This window comes from Zingiber officinale, chromosome 5B, assembly GCF_018446385.1.
Source record: "Zingiber officinale cultivar Zhangliang chromosome 5B, Zo_v1.1, whole genome shotgun sequence".
NCBI lineage: Eukaryota > Viridiplantae > Streptophyta > Magnoliopsida > Zingiberales > Zingiberaceae > Zingiber > Zingiber officinale.
In genome coordinates, this window is record NC_055995.1 from 109238734 (window position 1) to 109259502 (window position 20769).

General features: G+C 35.3%; 1 protein-coding gene across 2 annotated transcripts in view; it reads right to left on the reverse strand.

Moving 5' to 3' along the window:
* LOC121985320 overlaps window positions 1-17900 on the reverse strand; it is a 56291-nt gene extending 38391 nt beyond the window's left edge. The window contains exons 1-5 of one of the 2 annotated variants that reach the window (XM_042538692.1): window positions 17533-17878; window positions 16723-17457; window positions 16166-16218; window positions 957-1016; window positions 791-868 (exon numbers count right to left, since the gene is read on the reverse strand). In XM_042538692.1, coding sequence (XP_042394626.1) covers window positions 791-868; window positions 957-1016; window positions 16166-16204 — 177 coding nt within the window. In that variant the 5' untranslated portion in view covers window positions 16205-16218; window positions 16723-17457; window positions 17533-17878. Of the gene's footprint in view, window positions 1-790; window positions 869-956; window positions 1017-16165; window positions 16219-16722; window positions 17458-17509 lie in introns of both variants that reach the window. The other variant, XM_042538690.1, reaches the window with a different exon arrangement.
* Between the last annotated feature and the right edge of the window lie 2869 nt (window positions 17901-20769).

Here is a 20769-nt window from a genome sequence, read left to right on the forward strand (position 1 = left end):
TTCATTTCACCAAGATATGTAACCCCCTTTCTTTATTCTAATCTACTCCTCATGGTATAAAATTTCGTATTGTGCCAAGGAAAATTGGGAAACAAGCGAAATTTGTCATTCCGTGCAACACAAGTTTGTTTTTTCGTGAAACAAGCGAAACAGACGACACATACAACACTGTCAAGCATGTGCAACACAATTTTTTTTTTTTTTTTTTTTTTTTGCCTATCTTATGTATCAACTTTTAGTCATTACATCTTGGACAGTACAAAGTGGCCCAACTCGAGATTTCATACCTACATGTCAATACATTTTGGAAAACACTTGTATATTGTCTATATACATTCATGAAGTGTTACGATCAATCTAGCAATTAAACTAGTTATATTATTATATACACCAACAATATTCATCTATCACATAGTCTCTTATATAAACCAACCTAAACGCTGACAGTAGTTGTTAATTAATTAACAATGCTTTGATCCGTTATATATGAATTTGAATTGCTTATATTTATCTTAGTTGCAAATAGATGTTTTGATTAGGTTGAGTGTTCTCATCATAGACTTAAGTTTTTGCTTAATATCTAGACTTAATTTTTTTTTAATTTGGACAAACAATTCACCTCCCTCTCTTGTGGCGATCCTTCAAAGTTACAAAGTTGAAATGCTGCAACTCAAAACTACAGCCAAGCAAGTTGATTCCCTTACGAGCTGGATGCACCAATTTGGCACAGGTACCATTCAACTAGAAGGATATTTATTAAGAAAAAAATAATCTTGAGAAATTTTCTTACTGTCTCATCAATCTCCCAACCTTGAAGGTGCAGGTTTGGCCATGCTTTAAGCATTGTATGTGCAGCTGTTCCGCCACCCTGGAGAATACATTCTGTGAATTGTGAGTACTGAGACATTTTGCAGTTCATTTCATTAGCTGAGGCTTTTCAGGATCAAGTGAATTACCAAACCTAAGATTGCAATTGGACCTTCAGGAACAATAGCAGGAAGACTGGCAAACTCATCCTAAAAAACAAATCAAACAAACAAGAAACTAAACATTTTGTCTCAAAAAACTAGTATTAGCAAGTTTAAGTGTTAAAACAGAATATTAATTCTAAAGAGATAAAATGGCAGTTTTCATGTCATGATGCACATACCCAAGAATGCAAAATTTAGCAGATAACTCTCATGAATAGATAGAAATTCATTGTAGTTGAACAGTGAAGAAAATTAGGTCTCATCTCAGAACTTCTCATCAGACTTAATTCTGTCTCAACTAAGTCTTAAAAATGTGTAACATCAAATGAACGTGATATAGACATGAAAAGCAAGTCAGATTCAACAATCCTTCCTTTGTAAGTGTAGAAGTTAGGAGGCACCGTGCCTATTGGTCTCATATGAACAAGTGTGGTTGTCCATTAGACAAAATTGATTTGTTTCCTAACCAAAGTATTTTTGGATAAATGATTAACTAATCAACTTTAACATGGTATCAAAGCTAGAAGTCTAGGAACTCTACTTAAGTCAAAATAGGTCACTACCTCTAAATCATAATGGGCATGAGGTGTGTCCAAGCACGGAGACTCCAAACTCATTGCTCTCCCATGAACAAATACGATGGTCCATTAGATAAAATTGATTTTTTCTTACTCAAGCTTTTGGAATAAGTGGTTAGAGATTCATTGTCATTACCATCATCAATTAATAATGCAACATCAATAGACATAATTACATGATAGTTAACTATCATTATCAATACCATTATCATCATCCTTCTCAAGTTGTCTTTGTCCTAACTTTTAAAATTGCTACATATCTTGTCCCATCAATGAGTTTAAAGTAAGATTATAACTACAACAACAATCAAGTATTATCCTACTAGGTGGGGTTGGCTATATGAATCATTCTACGTCATTAGATTTTATCCCCTATTATATCATCTATATTTAAATAAACTTTATCTTGTTTTATTGTTATTAACCAAGTCTTTTTTTTTATCTTCCTATTTCTCGTTTGATGTACATATTTGTCATACTTTCACATAGCCTAACTAGAGCATTTATTGGTCGTCCAAGTACATATCTGTACTATCTTAACGTGTCTCTCGAAGTTTTCCCTCAATAAATGCAACCCGACTTTCTCTCTAATATTTTCATTTCTTATTCTATCCATCCTCATATGTCCACACATCCACCTTAATATCTTCATTTTTGCAACTCTCATCTTCTGCTCATGTACTCGAGTTTCAACATTCAACCTCATATAACATAATGGGTCTCACCGCCGTTTTGTAAAACTTTCCTTTAAGTCTTATAGATATTTTACGATCACAACGAACATCTAACTTTCTCCTTCATTTCAACCATCCTGCTTGTATTCGATATAACACATCTCTCTCAATCCTTTTATCCTTTTGCAAAAAAGATCTTAAATACTTAAAGCTCTCTTTTCTAGATAACTCGTCATCTTCTATCTTAACAATTGTCTCATTAAATCTAATATTACTAAACTTAAATTATATATATTTTGTCTTTACTCTACTAAGCCTAAAACCTTTCACTTCCCATATTTCCCCTTCACGTGTATCATCTAACAAATCAATATCATCTGCAAACAACATACAACAAGGTACCGTATCTCATATGTGTCAATTGAGTTCGTCCATAATTAGTGTAAAAAGATAGGGACTTAGAGCTGATTTTTGATATAACCCTATCTTTATGGGAATCGCTTGGATTAATCCACTTGAAGTCATCACTCTTATCATTACATCATAAGCTTTTACTAGGTTATTTCAATATACGTTATGATAACACCTCCGTATAATTTCCTTTGGGAGTCCATCATAAGTTTTTACCAAGTTAACGAATATCATGTGTAAGTCTTGCTTTTGTTCCCGATACTTTTCAATTAGTTACTTAAGAAGATGTATAGCTTAGGCATAAATCCAAATTTATTTTCAATCATAGTTGTCTCTTTCCTTAGTCTTTTTTTTATTACTTTTTCCTAAAATTTCATAATATGACTCATTAAGTTAATACCCATATACTTTGAATAAATTTGGATGTCTCCTTTGTTCTTATATAAGGGAACTAAAATACTAACTCATCACTGAATATGCATTTTTTTCGTTTTCAATATAGGTTGAATAACTTTATAAGTTATTCAATACTTTATTTCCTTAAACACTTCCATATCTCTATCGGAATATCATTATAGTTAAATTTTTTTTTTTTTTTCATTCATTTAAAAAATTTTTCTACAAGTTTAGTTAAAATAAAAAAAAAAATTGATAAAAATACTTCTTTCATTACTCTTTTATTTCCTCATCATTTAATTTACATTCATCTTTAATATATCTTATTTGAATAAGATCTTTTGTCTTCCTCCCTCTCGCTTTAGCTATTCTGTAAATGTCTCTTTCCGATTTTTTTTATCCAATTATCGATCTAAGTGTTTAAAAGTTTCATTCTTGGCTTCATTGATTGGTTTCTGGACCTATTTCTTGGCCATTGGATATTTTTTTAAGTTTTCTTTGTTCTTAGAAATATATAATACCTTATAGATTGTTCATTTTTCTTTAATTTCACCTGTATCTTCTCATTCCGCCGCTATGATTTTTTATTTGGTGGTACATTATTAACTATTATTTTCAACTTTAATATCATCTTATCTCATGTTGTATTCGATTCATCATATATTTCTCCTAATACTTGTACTCTTATCCTCTCCTTAAATAAGTTTTATTTCCATGCCTTTAACTTCCATTCCTAAGAGTCATACACATTTTCCTTCTATTGATATTATGCTTAAGGTGTATATCCAACAGTAATAACTTATATTAGCATTTAAGTTTTCTTTAGAGATGACCTTACAATCTTTACAAATTTTTCTTTCCTTCTTTTTAACTATAAGAAAGTCAATTTGCGACTTATTATTTTCACTTTTGAACATGATCAAGTATATTTCTCTTTTCTTGAAAAATGTATTAGCTAGTATAAAATCATATGCTATCATAAAATTCAATATAGTTTTTCCTTCTTTATTTCTTGATCCAAACTCATAAGCCGATGTAGCCTATCATATTCCTCATTTTTCACTCTTACATACCAATTTAGATCTTCTGCTCTTAAAATCATTTCGGCTGACAAAATGTTATGTAATACCTCAATCATCCCAAAATCTATATTTGGTGTTTTCATCTAATCCTATTTGGAATGCATATAAGCTAATTACATTAATGGTTGTTGGTGTAGCGGGACTGGCAAGAAGAGGGTGAATTGCCTACAAATAAGAACTATACCCTCCTCAACCAATTTTAAACTCAAATAAATGCAATAGTTATAAATTTAAACAAAACTAAACTATGAACAAAAAAGGAAGACTCAGCTATTTACTTGGTTACAACCAAGAAGGTTGTTAATCCAAGGCAGTAATAAAGCGCTATGAACAATCTCCTTCTCTGAAGGCGGAGAAGCCTTTTACACACTTGGTAGCACAGAACTATTGCTAGAATGTAAGTACAGGAGTTGTAGTTCGATTTCGTTGTATTCAATAGCTACCCGAGACCCCCTTTATATAGGGGTTCTAAAGCTTATCAGCTAACCTGATCTTCGGGATCAGGTTTTGACTCGAGAGGGATCGGTCGACCGATCCCCAGATTCGGTCGACCGAACCTGCTGAACCTGCCAGTCTTTTCGTCCAGGTGCAGTCTCGCTGGATCGAGCTTAGGTTCGGTCGACCGATCCTTGCGTTCAGTCGACCGATCGGCCAACGGTCTCAAGCTAAGTTGGCCCGATCAAAATGCTCGACTGAGTCTGTGGATTATCTTCGATTCGATCGACCGATCAGAGTGTTCGGTCGACCGATCAGTCCGGCTGGCTGCTGACGTGTCTTCTGATGTGTCACCAACGGTTCTGATGAAAAGGGGTTCGGTCGACCGATCATGGGGTTCGGTCGACCGAACCGTTGACAAGTCAACTTCCTGTTGACTTGCTCTGGTTCGGCTTCTTTTGGTGATTTCGGCCAATCGGAATAGAGCTCACCCGAACCCAGTTCCCGGCCTTCTCCTCGAGCAATCTTCCGTCCCGGCTTTACGTCCCTCGAACGCCGCGCATGTTCTTCACGCCCACCGGTGTACTCTTCCGCAGCTCTCTCGTCCTTTGGACGCACCAAGCCCGTCAGCTCCCTTCCCGTGCCGTCCTTCTCGCTAGCTGCGTCTTCCGCTCGATTTCCTGCGCTCCTAAGTTCCTGCACACTTAGACACAGGGATCAGACAAACAGGACCTAACCTAAACTTGGTTGATCATATCAAAACTACCACGGGGTCCAACAATCTCCTCCTTTTTGATGTGCATCAACCCAAGTTCAGGTTAGGGTAAAAACAAACACATAGTAATTTAAAGAAATTACTAAACTAACATTTTAGAAATAAATTTGCAATTTAAAGTAATTGCAACATCAAAATTTAGTTAGTTAATTGTTTGAAAAAAAATTTTAAACTCCCCCTTAACTGAACTTACACTTATCCTCCCCCTTTGATCACAGTAAAAACAGGGTACAAAAACATTGTCAAAGTCTTTTGAAAATTTCTAAGTTTAAAAAGAGATTTTAACTTAGCAAAGACTGAGAATTTTTCTAAGAAAAAAAATAATTTTTGGAGAATTTCTAAGGAAATGTTAAAAAACTTTTCAAAGCATTATTTAATTCTAATTTTAATGCTTTTATCATAAAGTTAATTAAACATTTTATTTCGATATTTCGGCTTCCAGGTCGTGGCGAGGCACTAGGCCTTCTTGGTTATTAGAGCAACAACCACTTCCTTAGACAAAGCTTCATAAAGAAATTCATTGTTTAATTTACTCGCTGTTAAGCTCTAACTTATATAGTTTTAATTTAGTAAAGATTTTGGAATCCAGTATAGATTCCTTCCTACTGGATTACTCAAAAATTTAGGGGGGGCATAATTTCTGGGAACTTTCCTAAGTTGTCCCTGATGTTTTCTAATATACCAGTTTAATTTTCCATAAATTCTTAATTTTGATTTTGGAAATTTATTTAAGCATGCATCATGATTTATCAATTTCTCAATTTCAACTTTTAATTTTTCATGTTCTAATTTTAAACTATCATACATTTCTAGTGGCCATGCTTTTGCTAAGTTCAATTTCAATTCAGTATTTTCTTTTTCTAATTTAGCTAAGTCTTTAGAGAGAGCTATAATAAATTGAAATGACTGTTTAGGTTTTAGTGCACGTACCTCACTTACCTTACTTGGTGAGGCTCCCCCTTCATCGTAGCTTTTCTCTTCTGATGATCCTCCCCCTTCATCTATGCTCATCTCTGAGTCTGAGTCATCTTCAAGGAGATGGTTGGCCACCAGTGCTAGTCTCGAGAAAACTTCGGCTTCTGATTCGGAGGATGAAGAATCGTCCCATGTAGCCTTCAGGCTCTTGCGTGTAGAGGACTTCGGTTTTTGAGACTTCTCCTTGTTCTTTTTCTTCAGTTTGGGGCAGTCATCCTTGATGTGCCCTTCCTCATTGCAATTATAGCATCGGACTGTCCTTCTGTTGTATTGATGCTTCCTCAACTGCGATTTAAATTTATTAGTTTTAAGAAATTTACTAAAACGTCTTACCAATAGTGCCGCTTCGGTTTCGTCGATCGATGCTTCAGAGTCGAGATCGTCCTTTTCGGCTTGTAGGACAATGTTAAGGTTCGACTTCTCTTCTGGTTTCTCTGAAAGTCAAGACTCGTGAAGTTCGAAAGTAGAAAATAAGTTTTCTAAACTACTTACCTCAAAGTCCTTAGAGATGTAATATGCATCTACTAAGGACGCCCAGGCTGGAGTTCTGGGGAAAACATTGAGCGCATATCGAATGGAATCCCGGTTCGTTACTTCTTCTCCAAGATTGATTAGTTAAGTTATTAGCTCCTTAATCCTTGTTTGGAGTTGCGCTACTTTCTCGCCATTGTTTATCCAGAGGTTCGTTAGTTATGTCCGAAGGATGTCGCGCCTCACTAGCTTTGCTTCCGAGGTACCCTCGTGGAGCTCCAGGAATTTTTCCCAGAGGTCTTTTGCGGAGTTGTAGCTTCCAATCCGATTTACCTCCTGGGGCGGAAGAACGCTGAGCAAGTGAAACTCAGCCTTTCCGTTAGCGATGAAATCAGCCTGCTCCTTCGTCCATTGGTTTTCTTCTTTGTCTTTTGGAGCTGCAAAACCATATTTCATTGTAATAAGAATGTCAAAATCCATTTTAAAGAATACCTCCATTTTTCGCTTCCATGTAGCGAAATCTACGTCGAACTTCGGGGGATGAATGTTCGCGTCGGTCATTGTTATGATCTTTGTGCTTCAGACGGCGGTTAGTCCTTCTGAGGCTATTGGGCTCTAATACCACTTGTTAGTGCAGCGGGACCGGCAAGAGGGGGGTGAATTGCCTACAAATAAGAACTATACCCTCCTCAACCAATTTTAAACTCAAATAAATGCAATAGTTATAAATTTAAACAAAACTAAACTATGAACAGAAAAGGAAGACTCAGCTATTTACTTGGTTACAACCAAGAAGGTTGTTAATCCAAGGCAGTAATAAAGCGCTATGAACAATCTCCTTCTCTGAAGGCAGAGAAGCCTTTTACACACTTGGAAGCACAGAACTATTGCTAGAATGTAAGTACAGGAGTTGTAGTTCGATTTCGTTGTATTCAATAGCTACCCGAGACCCCCTTTATATAGGGGTTCTAAAGCTTATCAGCTAACCTGATCTTCGGGATCAGGTTTTGACTCGAGAGGGATCAGTCGACCGATCCCCAGATTCGGTCGACCGAACCTGCTGAACCTGCCCAGTCTTTCCGTCCAGGTGCAGTCTCGCTGGATCGAGCTTAGGTTCGGTCGACCGATCCTTGCGTTCAGTCGACCGATCGGCCAACGGTCTCCAATTGAGTTGGCTCGATCAAAATGATCGACTGAGTCTGTGGATTATCTTCGATTCGGTCGACCGATCACAGTGTTCGGTCGACCGATCAGTCCAGCTGACTGCTGACGTGTCTTCTAATGTGTCACCAACAGTTCTGATGAAAAGGGGTTCGGTCGACCGATCATGGGGTTCAGTCGACCGAACCGTTGACAAGTCAACTTCCTGTTGACTTGCTCTAGTTCGGCTTCTTTGGGTGATTTCGGCTAACCGGAATAGGATTCACTTGAATCCAGTTCCTGGCCTTCTCCTCGAGCAGTCTTCCGTCCCGGCTTTACGTCCCTCGAACGCCGCGCACGTTCTTCACGTCCACCGGTGTACTCTTCCGCAGCTCTCTCGTCCTTCGGACGCACCGAGCCCGTCGGCTCCCTTCCCGTGCCGTCCTTCTCGCGAGCTGCGTCTTCCGCTCGACTTCTTACGCTCCTAAGTTCCTGCACACTTAGACACAGGTCAGACAAACAGGACCTAACCTAAACTTGGTTGATCACATCAAAACTATCACGGGGTCCAACAATGGTTTCTTTCGCCGCCGCTATGTTAAGAGCTATAATCCTATCTCCTTTTTAAGTATCTCTACTACTTCAATTTTTAGTGAACTATCTACAACAATACCTACTCCATTTTTTGTTTTATTCATTCTGCGTACCATAACTTAAAACTCATACTCTCTATCATCTTTGTTTTCTCTCCTACCCATTTTGTTTGTTATACACATAAAATATTAATTTTTCTCCTAATCATCTTATTTACTACCTTTATTACTTTACTTGTGAGCGTTCCTAGATTCCATATTCCAAATCTTAGCCAATTAATTTTACTATAATATTTATTTTTATCCAACTTCGAAGCAGCCTCTTGCAAAGCAAGGTAAGGCTACGTACAATAGATCATTGACCCCACATTGGCAAGAGTTTCGTGCACCGAGATGCCCTTTTTTATCCAATCTATAGTATGAAAACTTTTGTATATTTAACACTACACCCAAATTCTATAGAGATGTAGTCGTCCTTACCGAGACATTATAGTCGGGTCTGCAATGTGTTCCTTCCGAGAAATAATCTAGCATTAGTACAATAGTTTAATGGATTCATTTATTGAATATTTGCTTGAAAGTCAAGCACTAGCTGGCAACCTAGCGTGCCACCCAGTAAGATTATAACAATATATTTCAATTAATTATCATATTAATCAGAATTTTAATATCTTATAGTTACAACGATAGAGAGCTACCTTTCACTTTATAAGGATTAATTGAAGATATATTCCCTAAAAACATATATATGGAGCTAGGATAAATGAATTGTTGTCTATTAATAAAAATAATTATTATTGAAAAAAAAACTAGAGATGGCAATGAAGGATTTAAAGGCAATGATTAGGTTCGAGGTAGAAGAGTTGAATCAAATAGAGGAGAAGATTTAAGGCTTTGAGAAAATTCAAAGAAAATTAATGTAACATAAATTATTTGAATGGTTTTAATAATATGTCCCTTCATGAAGCTTAATAAAGGTATGGGATTTATGTAATCAATCTAAAACAATTAGGACACAATTCAATGATGATGTAAGTAATATAACCTAATTTTAGGAGGATATTAAAAGATTTAAGATAATAGATAAGTTGATTGTCTAAGTTTCCCTTATTTATTTAGGAATAAATTATGGTATTTTACCAAATAACATACATTAAGTTTAGCACTTATCAAAGAGCATACCATGATATTAAATTTAGCAAAGGACACAGTTTCCACAATAAAGATTCTAAAAAACGCTGACACTCACTCAAACGATCCCTAAAAAATTTAAGTACACATTGAAAAACTTCTAATGGACAAAATTAAGGGAAAAAAATAAGAGCACAAATCAATTCTTAAGCATTACAAATGAAATGGTGGTCATATATCATCATTTTGACCACTAGAAGATCATCAACATATCTTTACAAGACATCGTCATTCAATGATTAAAATAAAAAGGTATGAATGGATTTTTAGCCATGTTCTAAAAATTGGCCTAGGCAACCGTCTAGGCATTAGGCACCAGCAGCTACACCGAAAATATACTAGTCGACCAGCCTAGGCGGCCTTGGCAACTGGGCGGCCTTGGCGACTGGGCGGCCTTGCCGCCTAGACGGGATTAGGCGGTCCATAGCACCGACTAATCAGTCAAATCATCTAGGCACTGTGAAAATAGTGCACTATTTTCATGATTTTTTTTTTAGTTTGGACTTTTTAATTTAAAGCCCAATTAAAAAAGAAACAAAAATGTAACATTTTTTTTTATTATTGGCCTTAAGTTTTATAAGCCCTAACCTTTGGTCCAACAAGAAAATCGATTTGTTGGCTTATCCTAGCGATTAGCACCAAACTTCATCTTTATCGTACTGAGTAACCAGAGCTGGAGAAATCAGAACAAATGAAGAAGCTCACATATATGAGAAATCAAAGAGTTAAAGGCTGGAGAAATCGATTTGAAGAAAAATTTGTTGTCTGTTCTTTTTTACAATTGAGCGATTTGGAAGCGATTGAATTGAAGGTTGGCTAAAGCATCATCCTTTGGAAACGTCATGCCATCGGACAACTCTGAAGAAGCTCTAGAATAAGAGGACTTCACGAGGAACATTTTTGCATCCAAAGAAGAAGAGCAGGATCACAATGATGATATTGAGTTTGTGTCCGATGAAGAACAAGTTATTGAAAATTATGGAGAATAAGTAGAATAAATTTGTGATATTTTATTAGTTGTGTAATTTTAAACTCATTTTAAATTTGATGGTATTGTGTTGGAGTTATAGAATGTGATTTATTATGTAATTTATATTGATACCGTAGAATTCGCCTAGCGGCGCCTAGTCTCCGCCAAAGCGGCCTTGGTGCTAGGCGCTGATCTGGCACCCGACTAACGCCTAGCGAATTTTAAAACCTTGATTTTTAGGAGCATCACAAATACAGTGGTCTTATAAGAAAACACCTTAACGTTTTCAAGGAAAAAAAACATATATAATCTTTAAGTGGTCAAAAATCAAAAAGGGCATGGAAGACTACCAAAATAGTATAAGAAAACCCTCTTCTCATACAAGAATAATACATTCATGCATTACACAATGATGGTCTTCCATATATATATATATATATATATATAAACCACTATTACATTGATGGTATTCTTTAGGAATCCATTGACAACTAAAAATCCACCATTGCATTCAATGTGCTCCTAGAAATTTTAATGTCCTTATAGCGGTTAAAATGGCAATATGGAACCATCATTGCATTTAGTGCTCTTGGAAATTTATTTATACTCTTATTTTTTTTATTTTAACCATTAGAGGATCTTTAATAGAGTGATCCTGAAAATGCATTTATGCTCTTATTAATCTTGGCACAATTGGCCATTAAGGTGTTTTTAGACATCTTAATGACGTGATCAAAATAGCAACATAAGACCCCCATTATATTCATGTAGTTCCGAAGAAAGAATTCATCTACTTTTTAATTTTCACCACTAAAACATCATTGATTATTGTTTTCATTCAGGTGAGAGCTAAGGTATTTTTAGAATATCCAAAAGGGAAGGTGCACTCTTTTGTAAACTACAAAATAAAATGTGTCTATTGGTAAATGTCATACTTTAGTTGGGCCTATGGGTAAAATGGCAAATAAATTATGAGTAACTTCTATGATCAAAGTAATTAATATTTGCATTGAATAATTCAAGTTAATTATTTAAATTTCTTTCCTATGTGACCTAATTAATTGCTTAAATAATCCAGCAAATGAATTTAGGATTTAGTTAGGACAAGTTTTAATTCCATGTTTTAAATTTTTAAAAGTTGTTCATGTTAAAAAAGATTGTATCTTCACTAGGTAAATTAGATCTAGCTTTAAGAGAATTAACTATGAAGGCTAGGCTCTTTGAATATTTCATAAAAAGGGCCCTATGTCGCCCCTCCTCCCTAGTGCAAATTATCTTTCGGTTTGATAAACTTTTGTTCATAGTTTTCTACTCTATGTAAGATTTGGTCACATTAACATTGCATCAAATGGTTTAAAAGCCAATATATTTAGATACTTTTGTTCCAACTTTCATGACCCCTCTCCAATACAAGAACTTTGTTACCACCACACACTTCCATGCAATCCTCTTAGCATTGCCACTCCTCTAAATCTCTCATCACTTACAACACTCATACCTCCCTACCTATTGTGGCTCCCATCAGTTACCAAACCTCACCATCTCTCCATCTCTCAACCTTACTACACAAGATCGACTTCACTTGCCAAGACCCCTCCCCACCATCCAATCACTCCAACCATAACACCTTAGCTAGCTTTTCTATTGCAACTCATGTCTTCATTTCATCGCTGACCTCTGCCATTGACCAAGCTATCGCATACTCTTCCAACTTGCAATAGGAGACTTTTCTTCCTCAACATTACCAAGTTTCCATGCATGGTGGTTATTTGACCCTTCGAAAATGCAGCAAAGGTAGTCACATCACCTTCTTGTGAATTCTTCTTGCTCTAAAAGTTCTCATTGGTATCGCCTTCCTCTCTGATGATTGGTGCTCTGCAAGCTCATGTGAGAACCACCTCACCCAACCAACTGAGCTTCCTAACCAATTATACAATGTGGCCTCACACAATCCAAACTAAATCTCGATTGTAACCAACTTTAAACTTTGATGGACCTTATTGACAAACGTTGCAACTGTGGCACCGCACAATCCAAACTCAATCACAGTTAAAAAGTTATTGTAGCTACAGACCTACAGTACCCCAAAAATAAAGTTGCTATAGCAACACTAGAGCCCCATCCCCTCTTAAATTTTTCTCGTGAATTGAATTGATTTAAGGTATGCAACAAGATAAAGTTGAGCCCACTTGGTCAAGTTCTTTGAGACAAACACAATGACAAAATTAAACTTGCAACAATCCAATAAACTCACCCTCATTTTAAGATTTTTTTTTAACTTAGTCAATTGTTTGCATTTATTCAATTTTCTCACAAATCATTTACCATCATCATTTACATACTTTCTTACTAGTTTCTCAATCTTAAGCATTCACCTATTTTGTAATTTTCATTACTTGTCGACTCTTATGCTGGCATAATAAGTGAAAATACTACTATAGAAGGCGCATATCCAAGGTTTGATGATTTTGATTCAAGATATGATACTATGGAAGTCAATCTCAAATTGTAAGAGTAAGAGTAGACAACTTAAAGGGATATAAAAAAACATGTTACTAAACAACTAGAAAATATAAATATTAGATCATCTAAAAAAATATTATATTGCATATTTTACGTAAAGTACTTTCTTGAATACAATAATAGCAATAGGCATAAGCATAGCAGAGTTAGGAAGTATCAGTAGGCACATTAAGGAAGACGCCTTAGTTTTGATGGTTAGTTAGATTTGTATGTATCTCATGATAGGTCAGCAAAAATTTAATACTATTTTGATTAGTATATCATGACATAAGACAAGCATCAATCACAAAATTAAATAAAATGAAAGATTGACAGACCAAAAAGTACATTTAAAAATGATTTAAGATTCAACCATATAGTAAATGGAATCTAAGGTAGCGATCCTTAAGTGTGACAAAAAACAAAGTTTAAAAAACTCCATATACACTATAAAGCTAGAAAAGAACCTAGTGATCCTTATCTTTTTCCTTAATCAACTTAGGTGAGAAATTCAAGAAGAAGTGAAGTTTTCTCCTAACTCATAAGAGGCCTACCACAAGGCTACAAAAATTTTGATGATCCTAATGGTAGTTACATCCAGGCAAACCCCTTTAACTGAAAGTGCACCACCTAATAAGGCATCACCATCAAGGAAAATCACTAGCTCAACTCATCCTAGATCTCATCCAACAAGAAAAAGTTAATTCATAAACCTTTATGATAATGTTTTTGTGATCATAAAGTACCTCCGAGACTTAAAGGAAAGTTTTACAAGACGACGGTTTGACTATTATGTTATATGGAGTAAAATGTTAGGCTATGACTTGAACACATGAATAGTAGATGAGAGTTGTCGAGATAAGAATATTAAGATGGATATGTGGACATACAAGGATGAACAAGATAAGAAATAAAAATACTAGAGAAAAAGTCGGGGTTACACCTATTAAGGGAAAACTCCAGAGACTTTAAGATAGTACGAGCATATACTTAAACAACCAATAAATGTTTCGGTTAGGCGATATGAAACTATGACAAATGTGAACATCAAATAAGAAAGAGGAAGACCAAAAAAGGTTTGGTTAGCAGCAATAAAATAAGCTAAAATTTATTTAAATATAAATAATGATAGAGTAGGGAATAGAGTCCAATGGAGTAGAATGATCCATATAGCCGTACCTAGTGGGATAATGCTTAATTGTTGTTGTATAAACCTTTATGATACTAGAGACCTAATCACAATTCTGACCCTAATGTACAATGTTATAATTTTTATAGTAAGGAACACTTCGTATCAAAATTTTCACATCCAGTCTTAGTGATAAAACTTGAGCAGGAGCCTACGAAGTGTTTTATATTTTCTAACTTAGGGAATTAATGATAAGTTTGAAACCCTATATGAACCCATAGTTGATAAAGGTGAGGAAAGAACTAAGGAGCTTTACTTGGTGCATTTCCAATTATCCGCATCCATTATCACATAGAACCACATCAGTATCTTCAATGCTTTGGCAATATGAGGTACCAATAGTACAAAATCAATATAAACAATGGTAGTAGCATAAACATAGTTTCTACAATGGCCCTAGCTAGGATGTTGCTACTTAGCATATTGTTAATATGTCACAATGTTTTTTAATGTTTCAATTGGAATTGTATGGAGAGATTTATGTTCAGATAGTTTTAGCAAGTGTAATGAAAAAAATTGTATAAGATTCTAAATTAATAATTGACCTATATTATTCCAATTGATCGCAAAAAGTATATGCTTTATTTACATTTTTTATGGATATTTTATACACAATACAATTCTTATTGTGAGGGAATATTAATGTAACAAAAAGAATCTATTTGTTTAAGTAAATACTTTTTGTGGAATTTAATTCAAAAAACATGGTGTTTAAGTGAAAAAAAAAACTAAAAATAGTTGAGATGATAGTCAATTATAAATTAACTTTAATAATAATAAACTAACTCTAGTCGGAGGCTAAACGCAAAGTATGTTACCCAAAGATTTCCAGAATAGCAGCTAAAGTACAGTGTCATCTAAAAGCACAATTAGTTTGGGCTCACTGAGAGAGAGTTAAATCTCTTTCATTCTAGAAAAGAGTTAATAAGAAATAATCCATCCATATATTATGATGAAACAAAGACTGAAAATTTTGGTTTCATATCATTTGCACTTGAGAAAATTTTAAGAAATAAACTTTAGGTGCATCTGAGAATCATTTAAAGTTTAAAGAATGCCTTAAAAAACCACACTGCAGCAACCAACCAATTACCTAAAATGTGATTCTCATCCCAAAATAAACACAATCAAAAACCTGGGCATGATCTACTAATAAGCATCATCTTTTTCACCCACTTTACCTAGATTTTACAAACATTTTGTTTTAGAACTCATCTTCTATACACCATCAATTCTCTCTCCAAGGACAGCAAGATTAGAGATCGAATAGTTTCTCTCTCACTTCCAATGTCTCTCACTTCCAATGATGTATCTTTCAAGGTGTTAGAACTTATCTCTCTCTCTTTTGGCATCTCCTTCATCAGATTAAATGCAACATTTTCACTCATTCTCTTTCAAATCATTTTTCCTATCTTTTGTTTTATGATTGGATAATCTCTCATTCATCAAAAGAAAAAAAAAATCTCCATTTACACAACCTTCAAATTCATGTAGTTCAAATTGAATAGGAATTAAAAAAATCAAGTAAAATTTGGACAATGATGAGGGGCAAAAATCTAGTAATCCCAATATTAGAGACACACTGTTTTATTCTTATCTAAGATTTGGATATTCAACTAATAGATGAAACTGTGAACAGAGTAGAATGATGACTTCAAGGAATGGTATTGTTACTTATTCAAACTATTGTTTGATTCTATAAGCATTCAAAATTCAAGTTGACTAGCCTTAAGAAACATACTGAAAGTCAATCATACATCAAAATTCAAAGAATAAGTAGTCATGAAATAACAAAATTGATTCACTACATACCCAATATGATCCAGTCCAAGGTTGCTCCTTGTTTAGCATACTATGAATGTTATCTATAAAACAATAGATAGATTGCATATGTCACAGTGATAATAAGGAAAAGCAATATCAAAGTTTTGTGTTGGAGATTAATAAATTGACCGGTTTATAGCATTAACTACAAGAATTTCATTAAGGTGTAGTAGGCATTTAGTATTCATTGTCATTCCTCAAGAACAACAATATTCAAATGAATCATCAACATCATCAAAATCGTGTTACACTGCGTGCCTCCATGAAGCTCTAGACAATATCACTATTAATATTCAAATTTATCAAAACGGTTTTTACTCATTTTATTATCAATTGATATTGTATCTAAATTTTGATCAAAATATACAATAAATTTCACAATTTAGAATGTAACATGGAGAGAATCTGACTTTGGTGTGTTTTGGCCTTGACAAGTTTGAGTTGGGATTGACGCAATTAAATTTGTATCAATTGTTGGTTAAGGTGAACAGGACCAGTGAGATTATAACTGGGATTAATTAGACTATATTATTCTAATTCCTCACCTTCCCTTTCTTGCACAAGACTGCAGTCTCCCCTTCACTCGCTCAAACAAGCACCATTCTCCTCCCACATGGTCAGAAATTTGGAATTTAGGAGCATGAATCAAGCTTACTGATTCAGAGATCTCCTAGATTCAAAAAAGCTCAAGTGATAGATCTCCTCCTCAATTAGGAGATTTTGAGTGAGCTCTTGATTTGAAAATCTTCATTCAATTTGGAATCCTTTTTGCACACCATCAGCTGTGTTTCAGAAGTCATAGAGAAGATGGTGTCCATGGTGAGCCTCCCTCTCCCTCTATATCTTTTTCTTACTCTGCTGGCGCAGGATCTTCTTGTGATTTTAAAACGAGCAAGAGGTGGTCTTCCTCCTCCATTCTCATACCGGCAACAATATACATTGTTTGAAGCAATGTCCTCTCGTGCTGGGGCAATCTGTGTCCTTCGCATCTGAAGTAGTGATCAACACGGCCACAGCATCTTTCAACCTTTCTAGCAACGAGAGGCACCTCTTAGCAGCCTCCCGTTGCAAGTCGTGCGTACACAGCGACCATGGCGTATCATTTGGCAAGAGGAAGCAACTACAGAGATTTCTCGTGTCTGTTAGGCAGCAAGTTATCATATTCTAGTGGGGAATTTTGGAGGAAGGGTTGCGGTGAGCTTCCACATAAGGAAACCAAATGAGAGATTTTTCCTAACTAGTAGAAAATACGTTGACGCATTTCATCAAAAGGCATACTTCTGCAAGCAAACTATAGATCATGAGACATAAGTAACATGCAGAAGCACCTACTGGTGGAATCGAGGGTCAAAAACCTCGTAGTCGAGGAGTCCACGATCATGATGTCATTGTGCAAGGACTTCATGGCCACCAGAACATTGAAGGGTGGCTCCACCGTCGCTGCTGGCGACGAACCAGGATTCTTCTTTGCACGGGCGGATGACCGACGTTGATTGCAAGAAAGATAGTGCGGCGAGAAGCGCATTCTGGCGCCCGAATCGTGCGGCATCGTTCGGGAGGCATGGCTGCAGCAACCACGAGTCTTGTTGTGAAAGTACGGCGGCAGGGCGAGAGAGAGGGGGCGAGGAGAAAGTATTGTCGTGGCCGATGCCATTGCCGCCACAATTGTCAAAGAAAAGGATGATGACGATGCGAACTGCGCTAGCCCTGAAATATTATTCCATTTTGCATCTACATATTCGATATTATCATCTATATTCATTATTTATTATTTATATTCATAATTCATAGATTATGTTCCAACCGGTAAATTAAAAAGTGTGAATATGTTAGGACCTAACGTCCTCGTCAATTCATCTTAGGGTTAATATAGAAAAGATAAATCATGGATTATTAGTTTTTAGAATAATAATTATTTTAGGATCAATACGGAAAAGGTAAATTACGGACTACTAATTTTTGGAATAGTGATATACATATAAGAAAGATATTTACTTTGATTTTATCGAGATTCGAACTTCAAATCTCATGATAATAATATTTTATATGTTAATAAGTAGATCATCCGAGAAGACATAAATTAAAAAATGCTCACTTTATCCATATTAAATATTCTTAGATTTGACAAAAGCTATTAACTGTCGTTGAAATATCTGATCGCTAGTTATACTATTGAGCGGGCACCTTCTAAGTTATCATTATTGTTTCAAAAAAAATAATAAATCATGTATGTAATTAATTATAAAATATTCAAAAAGAAAAAAAATTAATTATAAAATATCTTTAGCTAATTATTTTGTTTCACAAGAGCAAAAGGTGAAAAAATATTTATAAGAAATTTTAAGAAAAATAAATTTGCGATAATAATAAAATTTTAAAATATTTTTAAATTTAAAAAAAAAAACAAACAATGAAGCAGGTATGATTCATGTTACATTAAAAAATTTTAACACATAGTTATGCATTACCTCAAGAGACCCACTTGGCATACTATACTATGTATGTCGAATATAACCAAGTACAAAATCAGTAATATGGACTATGATTTTGAAATATATTGGATATCGTAATAGTATATAAATTTATAACGGTTAATATATTTTTTTAAGAATAAAAAAATACTTAGTTATTTTCAAAAGTACGAATAATAAATTATAAATTAATTTTCTTATTCTTAGATAGAGAGGGAGAAATTTATAAGGATGGTAAAGTCATCCTGAATAAAATTTAACTAGTCAATATAAATTAATAATATTAGATACATGCCTCAAGTATAATATCAATAGAAATATATATAGAGAAAGAGAATTGTTATGCTACGGACTCTATCTGCGGATTGCTACGGACTTTGCCATGTCATTTTTATTTTAATTTTTTTTAATACAACATTTCCTTTATTTTTTCTCTCTCCTGCTTCTTCGTTCTCGCCGCGCCTCGTCAATACAGCACCTCGCCCCGCCTCATCACCCTGCTTCGCCAAACCTCATCACCGCTGGCCACCTGCTCGGCCGCCGGCCACCGTCGGACAGCGCCACCAGCCACCCGCTAGGTCGCGCCTTGATTCCAGCCGCGATCCGACACGACCGTGGCCGTGTTGGGCATGCGACGATCACAACGGATTCCGGATGCGACCGCGCTGGGATTCGGACGCAACCGCGTCGGAATCCGAAAGCGCAATCACGTCCATGTAGCCGCGATTGCTGACGGATTTTGGCGAGTTAAGCACGGTGGGTGGGCAGCATGGCTGGCACGGTGGGGCGGGCGACACGGTGGGCAGGCGGCACGGTGGGCGGGCAGCCGACGGGTGGCGTGCGGCGGGGCTGTCATGCTGGGGGTTTGCGGCATGGATTCCGTCCGTAATCCAGCTCGATCGCGTTGGATTCCAGCCGCGATCTGGCTTGATCGCGGCCGGAATTCGATGCGATCGCGGCTGGAATCCGATCACTGTTAGACCCCCGCCAGTTCACGGATGGATTGCAACCAGAATCCAGTCGAAATCCGCCGCTATCAGGCCGCCACGCTAGCGATCGTGATCGCGGTCGAATTTCAACCGGATTGTCGCTGGGATTTTGGATGCGATCCGTCCGGCGGTGGCCGGCGGCCGGGAGGGTGGCTGGCGGGCGAGCAGGTGGCCAGCGGCGAGAACGAAGAAGCACGAGAGAGAAAAAAATAAAGGAAATGTTGTATTAAAAAAATTAAAATGAAAATGACATGGCAAAGTCCGTAGCAATCCGCAGAATAGAGTCTGTAGCATAACAATTATATATATATATATATATATATAACTCTTGGGATCAAGTGGTAAAAGTTAAAGAATAAAAAATAAATTTTATTTAAGGAGATGTAGAAATACAAATATTAAAAGAAATATATGGTAAATTGAATATACGAGATGAGATAATATCAAATTTAAAAATAGTGGTCAAGAGTATAATTGGCGAGTCAAGAGAGTGGCCACTATTAAATAAAAAATTTTGATGGTGAAATGAAAAAATATAGGAGAAATTAGAAATAAAAGCAAGAAAGCACCGAGTGAAATTAAGAATGAAGTTTTCAAATTTTCAAATGCTTTATCGATAATATGATACAAAAGGAGTAAGATACCTCTATAAAATAGTTAAAGCGGGAGAGAGCAAAAAAAAAAAAATCTTACCCAATAAGATGCATTAAAAATTATTCCAATACAATATTATAGTGAAGAATAAAGAAATAAAAAAAGTGAAATGAAGATTTAAATGACCAATTTAACTTAGAAAATTAAATAAGTCAAAGTATATAAAAATTTAAATTTATATTGGACAATTTAAATTTTGAAAGTAAAATAGACATTAAATGTAATAAAAAATAAAAAAAATTGACTCAAATGATAATCTAATAGAAATATAGAAATGCTCAGAGAAGCATAGTGTTAGAAAGGTATAGTATTAAATGACTTAGTTATTAAATTTAGTATTGAAAAAGAAAAAAATATATATAATTAATGGATGTAAGTATTTTAGAACCTGGTATAAAAATAAAAAAGATATATAAAATTATGTGAATTATAAAAGTATTAAATTAACAAGTCATAAATTTTGTTAAAGAATGATAAA